Source organism: Notechis scutatus, chromosome 5, assembly GCF_049901735.1.
Source record: "Notechis scutatus isolate UNSWTSFEM ecotype Mainland chromosome 5, rNotScu1.2, whole genome shotgun sequence".
In the NCBI taxonomy this organism is placed as follows: domain Eukaryota; kingdom Metazoa; phylum Chordata; class Lepidosauria; order Squamata; family Elapidae; genus Notechis; species Notechis scutatus.
Window position 1 is genome coordinate 45,851,733 of NC_142013.1, and position 19,636 is coordinate 45,871,368.

Here is a 19,636-nt window from a genome sequence, read left to right on the forward strand (position 1 = left end):
AAATTCCACCCCACCCCCCAAGTTCTTTATCGATTAAACCTAAAAGAAAAGTCACTGGTTTTATCTTTATGTTCACTTTAAGAATCTTCCATATTTAGATGTGAATCCTACTCCAATATATAAAAGGTATTTCAAATGTATGTTGGAAATGTAAATGTAAAGAAGGAACTTTTTCACATCTCTGGTGGACATGTAACAAAGCAAAAATAAATAAATACCGGAGTAGGAAAAGTATTGGAGCGCAATACTTCTTTAAAATATATTTACTATCCTGCAGTAAGACTATATACAAGCTTGGAAATTGGTGAGTTGTTTATTCACATAGCATTGATTTTTCCAAGTTACTATAAGAAAATATATTTGAAGCACAATAAATACCTGAAGGTATTATTACAAATTGGCTTTTGAAAAATTAGTATCTGTTTCTATATCTTTATCAACTAATTTTGAGAGGGAGAGCAGTATTAATCTTTTACAGAAAAAGCAGTAATGAAAGCTTATCCCATAATAAATTGAAATTCATCTGCACCTCTATAACTGTCTGGTTTGGTTCTGCAACCCAACAAGACAGACACAGACTCCAGAGAGTAATTAGGACTGCAGAAAAAACAATTACTACCAACCTGCCTTCATTCGAGGACCTGTATACTGCACGAGTCAAAAAGAGAGCTGTGAAAATATTTACAGACCCCTTACATCCCGGACATAAACTGTTTCAACTCCTACCCTCAAAACGATGCTATAAAGCACTGCACACCAGAACAACTAGACACAAGGACAGTTTTTTCTTGAATGCCATCAGTCTGCTAAACAAATAATTCCCTCAACACTATCCAACTATTTACAAAGTCTGCACTACTATTACTATTAATCTTCTCATCACTCCTTATCACCCATCCCCTCTCACTTGTGATTGTATGACTGTAACTTTGTTGCTTGTATCCTTACAATTTATATTGACTGTTTCCTAGTATGATTTGATTGCTTATTATACCCTATGACTAGTAAGAGTTGTACCTTATGATTCTTGACTCTTGATGAATGTATCTTTTCTTTTATGTACACTGAGAGCATTTGCACCAAGATAAATTCATTGTGTGCCCAATCACACTTGGCCAATAAAGAATTCTATTCTATTCTAATAAATTGAAAACACGATTGACCGTGGCAAGGATGCAAAATATTATAATATGTTTATTACCAATTTTCATTTAGATTTAATCCTTCAACACTTTTTCTGGATTCTTCACATAGTAGAGTTTTTCTCTGCTTATAAGCAAGAACTCCTAAAGTATTCTGATTGTTTTACGGGCACAAAATGTGGAAATAATACATAGATTGCATAAATCAATATGTAATGCTTTGCTGTTGTGATTGAAGCTGCTCTCACAAGTTTTGTATCATATTTAGATAAACATTTAGGGTTGATTTTGAACTGTATGTATATTTGAATTCCTGTAACAAAAAATTCACTGTTTAAAACCAGAAAAATGCAAATGACAAAATTGCAGTACATATATTATAGAACAATTTACTTCTTGGCACTGATATTGAAACAACAGCTTGAATCCAATCATCTACAGAATGACCCTTATTTACAAAGAAAACTGGTATTGAGAAGGCTGGATTTATCCCATCAAACAAGAAGAAAAGGAAGTCTCAGAACCATTACTCATTACAGCTACACACAATCCAACAATATTATGAAGTGCTTTAGAACAGGGGTCACCAATCTTTTGGACTTCAGGGACCACCAAACTTATAATTTTAAATCCCGTGGACCAGAAACCCTGGGAAAATCCCCCAAAAAAGTCTGCAGGAAAATTCCCCACCCCATTCTTTATTTGGGATTGCAGGATACTGTCTCCAGCTCTGTTCTCAAGGAGAGAGAGAGAGACTTTTGGCTTCATGCAAGGAAAGCAGCAGAAGCAGCAGAAGTCTTTCTCTCTCTCTGCCCAACTCCACCAGAATGGCACAGCCTCTTGGAGCAGGATGCATTGCAGGGTCCCCAAAACACTCAGAGTTTGGGGGAGAGAGAAAAAAAGACTTCTGCTGCTTTCCTTGCATGCAACCAAAAGCAGAAGAAGAAAGAAGCGGAAAGAAGCAGGCCAGTGGCCAGGCGAGGTGTGTGGGGCGTGGGGGGCAAGTACCCCCCTCCACCTTTTCCCCCCCTCTCCTCACTACCTCATGTTATTCGCAATGCAAGCAACATAAGCCTTGTGTTCCCATGGGTCATGTGGGCAGCAGAGCCTTGTGTTCCCGTGCAGCCTGGATTAATTGTTTTTTGGGGGAGTGTTTTGGGGGTGAAATTTCTCTGCGGACCACCAAAATTTTCTCGCGGACCACCATTGGTCCCCAGCCCCCTGTTTGGCAACCACTACTTTAGAACACATGTGTGAAAGTATAGAACCTCTCATTAAAACAGCTGCCTCTTTTTTCAGGCTTCTGCAGGAGGCTGGAATCAAAAGATGCAGAAGTTTTAAGAATTATATTATGATATGACTGATTTAATGTCTTCGTCCATTAAAACAACCTCATATATTTATGAGGTTATTTATATTTATATATATTTTTCAGCTTTGTGCAAATTGGAAGAGAGGGAGAGGCAGTTTTAATAAATAGTAGAGGTAATGTACTCACTTACATGAGTTCTGAAATATTTTTTCCAAAATATTTTCAAAGCAAGCACAGCTCTGTCCCAAAAATTATTCATAAAGAATACATTTAAGCAAATGTTTGGGCACAAAATACAAAAGCATATAAAAATGAGTCAATACTGTATCTCACTTTTTGACAAATGAAAAACCAGTCCTTTTGTTCTCTCCCCCACCACCCCATTTTTGTTCCTATTTCAACTCTCTCAGTACTGAGCACATTTAATACTTATTAGGTTTTATGAAAATGTGTTTTCTTCCTTGGGGTTTATTTTCTGAGTTTTTGTTTATATCCACCAACTTGATTTTTCCCCCCTAAGCATATTCATATTTTGTTCTCAGTGTCACCTATTTATTACTATCCTGTTGGCACTTGTCAAATGAGTTTGTGATTGGACAGGGTGATGAAAATGCCTCCTGGTGTTTAACAGGTGGATTTTTATATTTACTGAAAAATCTAAGTATATAATAATACCAATTTTAAAATATAAATGTCAGCACTGGTTTCACTTAAAAAAACTATTGGTACTATATGTTTTCTTTTCAATTCTTTCATTACACTGAATATCTCAGCACAACTGGACCATATTCTTTAAGTACAATATAGAGCAGAATTAACAAAATAGGATTATACAGACCTTGCTGTAATCCAACTTTCACATTTTTAATCATTGGAAAACAGTGGTGGGACTCAATTTTTTTACTACTGGTTCTGTGGTGTGGCTTGGTGGGCGGGTGTGGTTTGGTGGGCATGGCAGGGGAAGGATACTGTAAAATCTCCATTCCCTCCCCACTTCTAGGGGAAGGATATTGCAAAATTCCATTCCCTCCCCACCTCACTAATCTGCTTTCCAGCTCCGTTCTCCTGTGCAGGGCAACAAAAGAAGACCCAGCTAATCAGCTGGGACTTGAGAGGCAGAGAATAGATGGGGCGGGGCCAGTCAGAGGTGACATTTGCCAGTTCTCCGAACTACTCAAAATGCCTGTAGCTCTCCAGAACTGGTCAGAACCTGCTGAATACCACTTCTGATTGGACAGGTAAGAAACATGGAAGATATGTGCTCCTATCATAAAAATAAAGACTGCTAGATGTGATTGTTATAATGGTAATTAACAAGTATAGAAAACTTTGACTCTCAACAACCTTGGCATATTAAGAAGATACACTCCTATTAGAATACAGGATTATATGCTGTAGTAACTGTACTTCCAGAATACTACTACTACTATTATTGTTATTGTTGTTGTTGTTATTATATCTTTTATTCATTAAACATGAAACTCAGTCAACTGAACATTTAAAAATGTATCACAAATATAATTGACTGGCGCTAATAGTTGATATGGGTTGCTGCTAGCATCCTAGATATCAACCAAGTATTTTCTTAAGATGTACGATGTTCCAAGTAGCACTACTTTTTGCAGTTCTGCTGGTGTTATTGTCAGAAGCTGAAATTTCTTGATGTATTTTATAAAATTCTTGGACATGGTACAAAGTGCCTCGATGACAATGGCTATCACATATACACTGTTACATAATCACATAGTTTCGATGGCCAGGTTGCAATATTTCATTATTTTTTCCAGTTCTTTTTCTTTTACTCTGATGTCTCCTGGTACAGCGATATCAATGAATTGTACGTTTTGGTTTTCAACAACTGTGATATCTGGGGTGCTGTGTTCCAAATGACCATCTGTCTGTATTCAAAAGTCCCACAGGATCTTCACCTTCTCATTTTCAACAACTTTTTCCACTTTATGTTCCCATGACTTTTTAGCTACAGATAAGTCATATTTTTTACATCATGACAAGTGGATTAATATAGCAACTTGGTCATGTCTAGCTTTGTAATCAGTTTGCGCAATTGTGCTGTACTCCCATATTAAATGTGAAACAGTTTTGACTTTGTCATTGCAAAGTTGGCAGTTTGGATTGTCAGTGGATTTTTTGTATCTTCGCTTTCATGGCATTAGTTTGTAGTGCTTCTTCTTGAGCAGCAAGTATTAAACCTTCAGTTTCTTTCTTGATGGTTCCCATCTTAAGCCATGCTCATATCAAGTTGTTATCACATTTTTCCTCAATGTTTTTCAGGTGCTGTCCATGCAAAGCTTTGGTTTTTTATCCATTTAATCTGTCATCCAGCTGTTTTTCCTTATATTTTGCCTTTTTTCTGTTGTTTTTATAATATTCTCTGTTTTCACAGCCTACAGCAATTTTTCTGTACTTTGATTCAGATAGTCATTCAAACTTCATTTTTCTTCTTCTACAGTTTGATGGATTTGCAATAGCCCTCTGCCCCCTATTCTTCTTGGCAGGTACAACCTGTCGATGTCACTTCATGGCTGTAAAGCGTGGTACATATTCAAAAGTTTGCACGTTTTCTGGTCCAAGTTTTCCAGTTCAGCCAAAGTCCAGTTGATGATTCCAGCTGGGTAGTGTATTACTGGAACTGCCCATACATTAATGGCTTTAATTATGTTTCTAGTATTAAGCTTTCATTTTAATATTTTGCGAATCCTCCTGTATTCCTTTTGCATTGACTCTTTGACTTTTCCATTCAAGATGTTATCTGCTTCCAATATACCTAGGAAATTGTAAGGTTCATCCTTTGCTAATGCTTTCACTATGCTTCCCTTTCCCAGTTCTATTCCTTCTATTATTTTCATTATTCCTTGCTGCATGGATAATATAGCACATTTTTCAAGTCCAAAGTTCATTTTGATGTCACTGCTGAACAGTTGAATTTGTAGTCTGTGCAATCTTCTTGCAACAGCTTACCAGGTGGTCCACTGTTTCTTCAGCTTCTTTGCATAGGAGACACTTGTTGTCTGTTCCTATCTTCTCAATTCCGGCTTTGTATACATTTGTCCTTACAGCTTGGTCTTATGCAGCCAGAATTAATCCCTAGGTCTCTTTCTTTAACTTTTCTCTCTTAGCCATTGCCAGATGTTGTTATTATCTGCTTTCCCTGCTATTTTTTTTAATGTACTGGCCATGTAGTGCTTTGTCTTCCCATGTCTCTGTTCTGTTCTTCATTTGATCTTTCTTGTAGGCCAGTTTGGTCTCTCTGGTAGTCAGCAAGCCTTCCTGGCATATTAACTTCAGTGCATCTTTTTCATTGTCCTTCTGATATTCTTCCAAAGCCCTTTTTTTTCTTCTTCAACTATCTAATGGACTTGCAACATTCCATGCCCACCTATTTGCCTTGGTAGGTAGAGTCTATCAATGACACTGAGAGGATGAAGGGCATGTTGTTATTGTTATTGTTATTGTTATTGTTGTTGGTGTTGTTGTTGTTGTTGTTGTTATTATTATTATTATTATTATTATTATTATTATTATTATTATTATTATTATTATTATTATTATTATCAATTCATCCTGATTCTCCCGGACATATCTTAGTAAGGGTATCTGTAAGTAATTTTCCTCTCTCCTGAGGCATCCAATAAAAAGAATACACTAGGTCGGGGTGTCAAACTCGTAGCATCTCATTATTGTCATGTGATGTATCATGAGTTTTTCCCACTTCACTAAACTGGGGGGGGGGGCATGTCCTGCACATGATGCATCTGGACTGTGAGTCTGTTACCCTTGCTCTAGGTTATGAAGAGTAATAACTGTTACTTGCAGATCCAATATCTACACATATCAATGGACAGCATTACACAGATATCTTCAAGCCACAGTAAATACTGAATGAATGGAAAGAAATTCCTCATTCTTGAGAATCTGACTTAGAGATAGCAATCTTTCTTTCTCACATGTTCAACAGCTGAAAATCACTATAATTTTAAGACACAATAGATATTCACACATTCTTCCTTTAAAACCACAGTTGTCTTGCAAACTTATCATGGAGCATTCTGTCACATTCTTTATTCTGGTTATTTGAACCTTTTCAAAATCTGTCCTTGCTAGCCATTACAAATTTCATATGTTCCTTTTTTGGTGGTCCTTAATCCTTCCTCTGCTAGCAAGTACTGAGCACTCTTTTACAGGTGAACTACAATAGTCATCTCTTCATCTCCACATTAGCCAATCTTTAAAGGTCTTTGTCCTTCACATCTTATGAAATCTCTCCCTTGCTTTAAGACATGACTTATCTTTATTTACCTTCTTATGTTGCCTCTTATTCAGGACTCCTACTTTTTCTTTAAAACTCTGACTCCTCTTTCAAGGCTATCCAAGGGTGGGAGTGTCGGATCAGGTGGCAGACACATACCCAAACCCTCATCTTTTAAATATGCAATGCATGTAAAAAAGGAACAAGGTTCTGAATATATGGTCATATCTGATATTTTGACTTGTTTAAACCATTTTCCCCATATGCCATGGTAACCTATTATTTCCAAATGAATTTCTCCCCTTTTCCCCACTTCTGCATATCATGACCTGATCAAATACTTTACATTCACAGCTATACTTTCCCCAAACCCTATATTTGTTTCTACTTTTTCAGAACAATTTCTCCCTTTTGGGGGAAGCTCCATACTTTTGATTTATTAGTGGATTCTACACTGTGTACCACAAAGCTCCTTATCTTTTTCTGGTGACTTCTTTATTTTTCCTATTTGTTTTAATATCTAAGGATGCTTGATACTCTGCCACTGACTTTCTACTTATAGATCTATACTTATATATTATAATATTATAACCAGATTCCTAGATTAATATTGTTGCTTCTCATTGCAACCCCCTACAACAGGAGTGTCAAACTCATGTGGTCACAGCATTACGTGACATACTGGGACTTTCCCCCCCTTTTCTAATCTGGGCATGGGTGTGGCTAGTGTGAAATTGAGGTGCTATAGAGTCTGAAGAGGAGCTGTTCGGAATATATATTTAATTTTCTAATCTGTACTTACTTTATCATAATAGAAGAATACTGGAATGTAAGTGTTGTCACCAGAACAAGATATTTATGTTAGATAGAGGAGATAATTTTGAATAGTACAAGTGAGAAAGAATAATAGGCACCCAAAACAAAACTATAACAGATTTGCTTACTTAATGTATTTATATTCCACTTTTAGCCAGTCAAAATATGTCAGGTGGCCTGATGGCTGTTAGTAGCTGATAGTTGAGCAGAAAGAAACATAGCTTTTCTCTCATCAAGGTGAAAGGAAGGTCCTGATGTTTTGATCTGTCTCCACAGTCTAAACTTTTGCTGATAACCATATGAAATGTGTGTGTGTATGTAATATATATATCCAAATTTACCATCATGATCTTCAGAGGTATAGTAGAAATCTCTACCAATTATTCCTTTGATCTTTTTTTGTTATATGTAAAGATTTTAAAAAGCATGAAGTAAGAGTTGATTTATAAAGATTCTGTTTTGGACTAATTTGGGAATCTGAGCATAAATCGAATCAAATATTGTTCATCTTGGTTTATTAAACTGATTAACGCAACAATCTTGTCTTGCACAATTGTCCCCGTTTTATCCTTTCTTTTAATACTTCTTTCTAAGTTGTTTTGCTTGTCAAAGCAAATATGAAATGTTCATTCAGAAATCTGTGGCAAAGCTAAATCTATTCTGGGCAGCCTATCTTGTTATTATCTCTGATAGCCCAAGCATGAGGTTACAAAAACTTAGAGAAGCAGATGCTGTTGGAATATCCGACCAGTTTTTTTCCATAGGGACAAGAAGAATCAGGAATGATTCTGCTCACAACCATTCATCCTTGGTTATATCTTGATTGGACAATTGCAATTAGATAGGTTAGAAGGGCTATGCATTAGAACATTTTATCTGTGGGACTACCTTCTATTTTCAGGTAATGCCATTCACTATAATTCAAAATAGCTCAAAAGGACAATTTTTGAATTCCTTGGTGAAAGTATAGGACATCCCTGTTCTGTTACTTCTCCTCCCTTGGAATACTTGAGGTCAAAACAGCCCCAATCCCAATGGCATTTAGGAAAGCTGCTAAGATCTGGCTATTTTGAGAAAGCATTTATAGACTGGTAGCATGTTTGATTCCCCATCATGCAAAAAGACATTACTATTATTTCTCCATTCAAAGATGAATGGAAGGATGTTGCTGTTACTGCTGCTATAATTTTTGAGCTACCATTTTTATTGTTTGTGCATTTTTTAAGTATCTGTAAGCTATTTGATGAATGGCATTTACATTGCTGCAAATAAATAAATGAGAAACAACTAAACATGAATTCAGAATTCAGAGAAACAATTATAATGATAAATATAGCCAAACCTTAATGCCTGGAGTTTGTTTCCCAGTCCCAATATATCTTAACATATCCTTACCATCTTATGTCTGATTTTCTTCTTTCTCTTCAATAGACATGTAGGGTGTGCACACACACACACCCCTACATGTCTATTGAAAAGAAAGAGGAATAGATAGATAGATAGATAGATAGATAGATAGATAGATAGATAGATAGATAGATAGATAGAGGTATAGGTATAGGTATAGAGTATAGAGATATATAGATATAGATATAGATATAGATATAGATATAGATATAGATATAGATGATATAGATATAGATATAGATATAGATATAGATATATAGATATTCGTAGATTTTCATGGGTACAGGTATGCAGGTCTTGGCATGTTCGGGTCTTTTCCCATGTAAGATTGAGAGTATCTTGGTGACATTTTGACGAGGTCCCACTCGCCATTTTCAGGCTTTCGGCTTCATGCTTGTGCAAGACATGATCGGAGCTGCCGTCTCTCTATAAATACTGGTGGGGAGGTTGGCTGTCTTGTCATTTCTTGATTAGTTGATGGAGTTGATGTTTGCAGATTGGCTGGCTTTTTGTAAGAACATGTGTGGCTGAGGTATTGGCTGTGTGTCTATCAGCCTCCTGTGTTGTAATGACCTGGGTAATGGGCTGTGTGATGACCTTCTGAGTTCTATTGTTGTGACATCCTGGGTCATGTGTTGTAATCTCCTGGGTCGTTGACTGTGTTGTAACATCCTGAGGTTTTTTGGTGTAACCTCCTGAGTTCCGTGATGTGATATCCTGAGTGGGTGGCTGTGATGTGATGTTCCAGGTTTTGGTTTGGCTCTGAGTTTGAGGCCTGGCTATGTGTTCATGGCGTGTGTCAGTTTGCTTGGTTTGGGGGTTGGGGTGTGTGGCAGCTGGTGAGGCAGCCATGGCCTGGTTTCTGGATGGTGGTTGCCTTTTGTCTATGGGGTGGGTTTGGGGTTGAGTCTGGTGAGGGAGATTGGTGGTGGCGTCATGTGTTGTTGAACAGTCATTACAACCCAGGAGATTACAGCACAAGACCCAGGATGTCGAAACAATAGAACTCAGAAGGTCATCACATAGCCCATTACCCAGGTCGTTACAACACAGGAGGCTGATAGACACACAGCCAATACCTCAGCCACACATGTTCTAATGAAAAAGCCAGCCAATCTGCAAATATCAACTTCATCAACCAATCAAGAAATGACAACACAGTAAAATTCGACGAAACGTTGCCAAGATACTTCTAATTTTACGCAGGAGAAAACCTGAATACCAAAGATCCACATACAAATACCTGTGAAAACCTCAGAAAACATGTATATATATATATAAATAGCTGTGCATCTCACAAGCAATTCTGGATGAAAAAAACCTTAAAAAATAACTATTAACAAATATTAAATGATTAAATACTATAAAAACAGCTAAAATAAAATGAATAGATGAAGAAATGTTAATTGTAATGGTGTCATATCACCAGTTCATCTGGTGATATGATACCATTACAATTAACATTAGTGGGTAAACAAAATTAGTCTAACACAATAATATTCTTATATCAATATTCTCTTCTTTTTTAGTTGCAATATGGTCATCTTTGCATTATATAAGTCACTTATGAAAGAATGAAATCTTTCTGTCAATCTACCTTGACCCAAGCACTTACTGGTGTATTAGCTCTGCTACTTATGCAAGTATCTTCTTGTACTTCTTGATTTTCTTTAACTGGTTCATACAAACTGTCCATAGAACCCTCCTGAAAGGTAAATAAATCATGTGTATCATACTTGTATCCATTTTTATTTCTAATTTATTCATTAATGTCATCTAATTTCTACTTCATGAGAATAGGGTACAAAATAATGATAATATTACAAATTATTTGTAAAATTTCCAAGATAAGAACTATGGTATCAAAATATTTAAAGATCTTGAAGTGCTGTTGATTGATTGATAAAATTAATCTGGCTGTCCAACACAAACAGTGTGGCAATCAATCAATGGAAAACAATAAAATATATTAAAACCAACTAAACTCAATACAATGGCAGCCATACTAAAATATACTTCAACTTATCCAGTTGATACTCCAATTAACCTCACCCAAAGTTGTGGAAAAATAATAAAGTCTTAACTACCTTTGTAAAGACCTATCAAAATCCCTCATATTTAATAGCAAGTCTGTTAAATAATATTAAAATATGTATTTATGGATTGCTGTCACATCCCCAAACTAAGCATAATACTAGGAAATGATACAGGTAAAATATATCTGACATTTTTCTTTAATCCAATCAGATTAAAATGGAACTGAGTCGTGGAATAGGAATTTGTAAGAAGCAGCAAAGCAACTTTTTAACTGATTCCGGTTAAAAAGAAGCCAATATGTAACATACTGTTTGAAAAGTTAAAAAAAATTCAAGGAATAGGGCCAATATTAGAGGTGAGTTATTGAATAGTCATGATTGTCAGAGATGAAAAGGAATAAAAAAGACAGTGAAAAGACTCATGCCAAGAACATATGAAAAAATATGTAATGCATGGCTGTTTCTATGATCATCATGATCATCATTTCTATTAGAAATCTTCAAGTCAATATGGAGGATTATAGTACATAATTGTGAACAACAATATAAGTATAATGGTCATAAGGAAAACTGGTGGGATGAGGAAAAGTCAGTGCTGACTATGATTTGTAAGAAACTCTTTTGCTTAGTTCATGTTGTTTTCCTCTTGGTATATGTAAGCGTCTTTGGAATACTTTGGTATTTATGTTACCCTGAAGGAAATTAAGAGCAGCACAGTGGCCTAGAGGTGAAGACACTCACCTCCCATTCAGAATGTAAAGAGTTCAATCTTAGATTGAACTTTTACAACTTCTTTTCCTTGCCTTCTTCCCCCTCTTCTTCTCCCTCCCCTTTTTACCCCCTCGTCTCTCTACTTTTAACTCTCATCTGTAATCCCCTTTTCTGTTGCTTTCTAATATTATACTTATCTTTCGGTTTGAGTTTCTTCGGTGACAGACCGAAACCTCATCTCTCCGAGGCTTCAATCCATGCTCACCACTGGAGTGCCCCGAGCCGGCTGGTTTCGGGGCTAAGCCACCTCGTAGAGGTGGTGAAGAGGGGGGAGACTGCCTGCAGGATTGAGGAGAGCCGCATCTCTCCTCCCCAGCTGGCCATTACCCCCTTTCCCGAAGGCAGCTGTAGCGGTGGTCAGAAATGGCCACCACAAAGAAGAACTCGACCGGAAAAGAATGTGCAGGAGGAAGATAAGAAGAGAAAGTTTTGGTTGACCAGATCAAACAGCAAAAGCAACAAATAAGGTACCCTGGAATTTAAACTTAACAACATTGTTCCCAAAGAAGATTTTGAAGCTGCGAAGGAGAGAGAGAAGGGAAAGGATTAGGTTTTTTTTCTTCCCTTCCTTATACTGACAGCTAAGGGACTTAAGCAAGAAACTGAAAAAAAAATCCACTTTGAAATTAATAGGCATCTAAGCTGAAAATAAAAGTCAAAGGGATAATAAAGATTTCTGGACATTTAAAAGTTTTTAAAAGCTGGAAAAGAGGGAAAAAAAGAATAGAAGGGCAGGATCTGGAAAAAAATGGAGGAGACTGCCTGGAATTAAGGAATGGAACTGTAATTAAAAGGAATTTACAGTGAAATTTTAACAAGATTCCTCAAAGATACATTTTAATGGAAACTTGGTAACAAAATAATAGAACCCCAGGAAGAGAAAGTGGAAAAAAGAAGCAAGTAGAAACAGCCTTGGATTATTTGGATTACTTGGTGATTTTTGGTTTTTGCATCTAGATGACTAAAATTAACCAGGTGGTTGTTTAAAAGTTTTTAAAATGGTATCACTCTTAGAAGAACTGAAAACGGAACTTAAAAAATGGAAAGAAGATGCACAAGAAGGGAGAAGTTCTTTTGGCTTCGTGTTTCAATTCTTAGAAATGGAGATCTGGAACTATGAGAAGCAACAAGAAACGCTTGCAGAACAAGAAGATTGGGACAAAGATGAAGCCATCTTTAACGATCAAATAATTTTAAGTGGGGGGGGGAGAAAAGGGGGGAAAAGAGAGTGAAAGGTTTAAGATTAGAAAAAACACCCAAAAAGAAGAACAACTTGAAATTGTTGGAATAGTTGAGAAGTGGAGAGTTGATCTTTTAAGCATTTAATAGTGAGTGCCAAACCATGTGCATTAATCAAACAGGTGGAAAGAAAGTTGGGGCGGGCAGGCACAACACAGGTTATGTAGACAGTAAACAGAGCGTCAGACATAAAGATCTCAAGTGCCTATATACAAATGCACAAAGCCTGGGGAACAAACAGGGTGAACTCGAACTACGATTACATGAAGGTAGATATTATATAGTTGGAATAACAGAAACTTGGTGGGATGAAACCCATGATTGGAACATACTGGTAGAAGGATACAAACTGTTAAAAAAAACCAGATGCCATAAAAGAGGAGGTGAAGTTGCACTGTATGTAAAGAACCACTATATTGCTACAGAAATGCATGAAACCAAAGATGAAAACCTCCTAGAATGCATATGGGTCAATATAAAAGTAAAAAGAATGACATGGCCATAGGTGTATATTATAGGCCACCCAATCAAGCAGAAAAAAATGTCCTTTTTGCCAACCAATTAACAAACATATACACAACAATAGTAATGGGGGACTTCAATTATACTGATATCAATTGGAAAACTAATTCTGCATCAAGTGAGAAATCAAATAAGTTCCTAACCAACCTAGCCGACAACTTTGTTGTGCAAAAGGTAGAGGATGGAACTAGAGGGACAGCCATACTGGACTTAATTCTTACAGAGAAGTGATAGAGGGGGTTGAAACTGCAGGAACCTTGGGTGAGAGTGACCATGTAGTATTAGAATTCAACATAACACAAACACAAGCAATAGAACATAATGACACCAGAGTCTTGGATTTTAAAAGAGCTGATTTCAATAAACTCAGAGAGAACTTGGGAAAGATTCCACGGATGAAAATCCTAAAGGGGAAAACAACTCAAGAATCTTGGAAAACTCTGAAAAGTACGATCATAGAAGCCCAGACCAGCACAATACCACTGAAAAAGAAAAATAAGAAATCCAATAAGAAACCAGCATGGCTGCACAAAGATCTCTCTGGCAAATTGAAAGAAAAAAAGGACAAGCACTAAAAAAATGGAAAGAGGGACATACAACTAAGGCAGAATATCAGCAGATAGTCAGAATCTGCAAAGATGAAGTCAGGAAAGCAAAGGCTCAGAACGAACAAAGACTTGCAACAAAAGTCAAAGATAATAAAAAAAGGTTCTTCCAACATATAAATTACAAGAAAAAAATCAAGGAAACAGTCGGTCCACAAAAGAGAGAAGATGGCAAGGAAGTAACAGACAACAGAGAAAAAATAGAACTGCTTAACTCATTCTTTGCATTGGTCTTCATGCAAAAGAAACTATAGCTCAACCAAAAACATAACTGTAAAAGACAGACCAGAAATAAAAGTTAAAATAAGCAAAAAAAATAATAATAATAGTAAGAGAACACCTGTTTGATCTTGATGAACACAAATCACTGGGGCCTGATAGATTACACCCCAGAATTTTAAAGGAGCTGGCAGAGGTCATCTCAGAACCACTGCACCATATCTTTAAAAAATCCTGGAGCACTGGGGAACTACCAGAGGACTGGAAAAGAGCTGATGTGGTTCCCATCTTCAAAAAAGGGGGGAAAAAACCAGACCCAGGAAACTATAGACCAATCAGCCTAACATCAATACACGGGAAGATACTGGAAAAAATAATAATAAAAAAAAAACAGATCTACCAACATCTAGAAACAAGTAAAGTAATAACTAGCAGTCAGCATAGATTTGTTAAAAACAGATCATGCCAAAACAATCTTATTTCATTCTTCAACATAGTGACTAAATTAGTAGACCAGCGAAATACTGTGGACATAATATATTTAGATTTCAGCAAGGCATTTGACAAAGTAGATCACAACCTACTTCTAGAAGAAAGTGGAATAGATAGCACCACCACTAAATGGACTCGCAGCTGGCTGACAAACTGTACTCAATGAGTAGTCCTTAATGGGTTTAAGTCTACATGAAGGGAAGTAAACAGTGGGGTGCCACAAGGTCTTAGGCCCAGTACTCTTCAATGTCTTCATTAACAACTTAGATGAGGGAATAGAAGGGGAACTTACCAAATTTGCAGATGATGGCAGGAATAGCAAATACCCAAGAAGATAGGCTCAAAATCCAGATGGATCTTGACAGACTAGAACACTGGGCCATATCTAACACAATGAAATTCAATGTAGAAAAAGTAAAGTCCTACACTTAGGCAAGAAAAACCAAAAGTACACATATAGACTGGGTGAAACCAGGCTCAATAGCAGTAACTGTGAGAGGGATCTTAGAGTCTTAGTGGACAATCAGCTAAATATAAGCCAGCAATGTGCAGCAGCAGCCAAAAAAGCTAACGCAATCCTAAATTGCATTAACAGAGGGATACAATCAAGATCAAGTGAGGTACTAATACCACTCTATAAAGCCTAGAGTACTGCATCCAGTTTTGGTCACTACATTATAAAAAGATGTTGAGGCTCTAGGAAAAATACAGAGAAGAGAAACCAGGATGATTAGGGGACTGGAGACTAAAACATATGAAGAACGGTTACAGGAACTGGACATGGCTAGTCTAGTGAAGAGTAGGACCAGGGGAGACATGATAGCAGTTTTCCAATATTTGCGGGGCTGCCACAGAAAGGAAGGGGTCAAGCTATTTTCAAAAGCACCTGTAGGCCAGACAAAGAATAATGGATGGAAACTGAACAAGGAGAGATTTAACCTGGAAATAAGGAGAAACTTTCTGACAGTGAGAGCAATCAACCAATGGAACAGCTTGTCCTTGGAAGTTGTGGGAGCTCCATCACTTGAGACTTTCAAGAAGAGACTGGACTGCCATTTGTCAGAAATGGTGTAGGGTCTCCTGCTTGGGCGGGGGGTTGCACTAGATGACCTATAACCATGATGGTGAACCTATGGCATGCATGCCACAGGTGGCATGCAGAGGGGTGGGATTCTATAGATTCGCACCTATTCTCTAGAACCGGTTGTTAACATTCTAAGCCAGTGATGGCTAACCTATGACACGCGTGTCACTCGTGACACACCGAGGCACTTTGACTGAAATGCCTGTTGGTGTGGGGAAAACCTGCACATTTAGAGGCTGCCTGTGCTCTGCTCCAATTCCTGCTCCCTGCTTGTTGCGTGGAGGCGTGGTGTCACCGCTGCCGCAAGATCTTTGCAGCAGAGAACCAGTTTTAACCGCCATAAACTGAGGTTTGTCAGTTTCATTACCTCAGGAACGCTACAAGAGGAAAGGAGATCCATGAGGTTCACAGCCCTGTAAGGTGGCCTTCAGATCCCCACATCCTGCACCTGCAGCCCTGAGACCAGGGAGACGAGTTTCACAGCCCTGTGTGATCACCCCAGCCCAGTCCGTCATAAACCAAATTATTGATATTTCTTGAAGTGACACACGACCCGAGGAAGGCTATACTTTTTCCCGATTTTCGACACACCAAGCTGAAAAGGTTAGCCATCACTGTTCTAAGCAGTTCGGAGAACCAGTTGTTAGAAGAAATTTCTGGCCTAATCCTGTAAGGAGGGCAGGAAGGAAACATTCTGGTGTTGCTTACAGAATCTGCCTCTCTGTTAACACTTATTATATTCTTGGCAGGACTAGACTTCCTGTCTCTGGAACTTCTCTGGAGGTTTTTTTTCCTCCTTTGCTGGTACTTTGCTTGTGTCGATGATCATTCAAAGTTACAGTGGCACTGAAAAAAATGACTTTTGACCATTTTTCACACTTATGACTGTTGCAGCATCCCCACAGTCATGAGAGGCCAGGCGAGGAGATGCATGCCTCAATGTGAGTGATGTTGAGTTGGCCCAGCCAGTCACATGTACACCAAGCCATGCCCACCAACTAAGCCACGCCCACAGAACCCATTGTTAAAAATTTGAATCCCACCCCTGACCCAGAGCCATTCATGCCGGCACGTGAGCTGCAGGCAAACTTACCTCACTATGCATGCGTGTGCCTCCCAGCTGATTTTCAACCAGTTTGAGGCCTTTTTCAGCCTCCCAAAGGCTTGAGGAAGCCTCTGCAGGCTTTGCAGGCTGAAAAATAGGCCCGCTTTGTCACTTCCTGTTTTTCCGAGAATACCGGAAGTGACGAAACAGGGCTAGTTTTTGGCCTGAAAAACCTGCAGAAGCCTTCCTCAAGCCACTGGGAGACCGAAAAAGGCCTCAAACTGGCTGAAATTCAGCTGGGAGGCACAGTGCAGGTAAGGGGGTGGCGGGGCTGGGAGGGTGGGGATTGTGCACACATGTGTTGGGGGCATGGGGGAGGCACGCATTGCTTTCTGGGTGCTGGCATGAGAGTGCAAGAGTGCCAGTGCATGCACAATTTTTGGCACAGGAAACAAAAAATGTTAGCCAGCACTGACCTATAAGGTCTCTTCCAGCTCTGATTATGTGTTATCTATTATGACTTGCAAAATGAAAACTATTCTGCGTAAGACTGGTTGATACGGAGACTAGGTAGTTGCTTGATTTTCAGTGATTTTCAATGACCTTAAAACTCCTACATAATCTAACCGTAAGCAAGGCTAACAGCTTAAGATCAGATACTCATTGTTTTATACAATTTTCATATACCATTTTAACAATAGAATTATGAGTCACTACTGAAATATGATGTTTTATAAGACAGCTTGCAAAAATGACATGCATTCCAAATGAAACATGCTGTACTGTATAACTGCCAGTGAATCAGCACATGATCCTAGAAATATGCAGCAAGTATTTCTGATGATGAAATGTCAGTCTTGGATTACCAGAGCAAGTGGAATTAATTTGCAAATATTAAGTTGCAGCTGGGCATGCTCTACAATAGATAATGACAGAGGATAAAATATAATCCAAGTTGGGACAACAGTGCCTTATTAAATATACAGTGTTTAAAATTGGTAGTTAAGAGACCATATTAAGCTAAATTCTAAACAAGCCAAATGTCCTTATTTCATGAAATATGACACATATTTTTTGAAATATTATGAAGTTATATCAGAAGGAGAATGCATTAGAGAAAGCCAGAAGAGCCTTGCTTATATACCTTCTGGTTGATGTAAAATATCTAGACACTTGCAGGTGACTATCCCTAATATTGCAATTATATTTGATTTTTCTGTACTAAAATTATATTCTCTACTTCTACACTGCTTCTAGCATTTTTTGTAATATTCCTTTATGGGAAATATCCCCATATTTGTTTTTAGATACTGAACAGCATTTTGAGAGTTTGGACCATTAAGAGCTACAATGGTGTCTATTAGTACTATTAGATGTATTTTCTAATTTAGCTTTTTGTATTTTTATTGGTTTGTTTCAACCACTCATAATTATAAATTACTAAGTTTTATTGTGTAAAATAATTTGTTGTCTTAATACTTTATTATAAAACAATAATGGAAATGAATATTTTCATATAGTGAACTAAGTGAAAATATCATAAATGTTCTGTATTTATCTCTAATAAATAAATACAGAATGTAAGATATAAATAGGATTTGTCATAAAGAAATAAGAAAAACTTTTTTTAAAAAATAGGTATTGCTACCAAAATATAGATCTGATCTGATCTTTAAGGCATAAAAAAGACCACAACTGGTTTTTATACACATAATATCATTTTACAGAAGTACTCACAATATAAATACCCAACATTTTAAAAGTTTATGACACTGAGACTGTGAGTTTTAGAAATGTTCTCTAGTAAGCATGATAAAACTGTATATTTCAAAAATTTTCCAACATATTTTGTAAGAAATGAAATTTCAACTTTAATTCATGCTTCAGAATAAATTGGTTTATATTTATGAGCAAAAAAAATATTTCCACCATAATCAACAAATGAAAGTTAATTTCAAAAGCACCTCACAAAATATCTGCAAATCATACCATTGATTTCTTTTTAAACTAGTCTTTTTCTTTGCTGCTTTGAAGACTTATTTTATTACAGAAATTACACATTGTCTTTTTAATACTTTTACTCTCTCTCATCTGACTCAACCTTATGTTTTTAAACTCAGTAATCAAATCAGGAAGAAAAAGAAAGACTTACCAGTGAAAAGCAGAAAAAATTCATTTTGGAACAATGACAAAGGTATTCAGCATTTAGAAATGTTATACTATTTCAAATAATCCTTGCCACACAATGCTGCTGCTTCTTGTCCTTCCCAGCTGTTAAACATTTCTCTCTAGAGATTAGAGCAGGATAAAATCCTTGCAATAATCCACTGGATTTCCAGACCATTATCAAATGAGATACAAGCTTGCCTGGCTCAGCCCAAGCAGTTCCCTAAATTAATCAACAGTGTTTATCAACAAATCTGGACATTAAAGAAAGGGGGAAATGATGCTGAAGCTTGAATTTTCATTGAATTTTCATTGGATTTTATGTCAAAAACAGTAAATGACTTCATTTATCCATTATCAAATATGCCTTTATTAAAACTCTTCAAAAGAGTTGAAATAACTCCCAATATTCCTAGGCAACTTGACTGATGATGGCTGGAAACCTTTAAATTGGAACTGCAATACAGGTTAATATCATCTGGCTAAACTTTACAAAGTAATGTATTTAATGGC

General features: G+C 37.1%; 1 protein-coding gene across 4 annotated transcripts in view; it reads right to left on the reverse strand.

The window, feature by feature from the left end:
- SAMSN1 (SAM domain, SH3 domain and nuclear localization signals 1) overlaps positions 1-19,247 on the reverse strand; it is a 101,313-nt gene extending 82,066 nt beyond the window's left edge. Inside the window, exons 1-2 of one of the 4 annotated variants that reach the window (XM_087966650.1) lie at positions 19,110-19,247; positions 10,560-10,649 (exon numbers count right to left, since the gene is read on the reverse strand). In XM_087966650.1, coding sequence (XP_087822776.1) covers positions 10,560-10,649; positions 19,110-19,133 — 114 coding nt within the window. In that variant the 5' untranslated portion in view covers positions 19,134-19,247. Of the gene's footprint in view, positions 1-10,541; positions 10,650-19,109 lie in introns of all 4 variants that reach the window. The other 3 variants (XM_087966649.1, XM_087966654.1, XM_087966651.1) reach the window with 3 other exon arrangements.
- Positions 19,248-19,636: the final 389 nt, after the last annotated feature.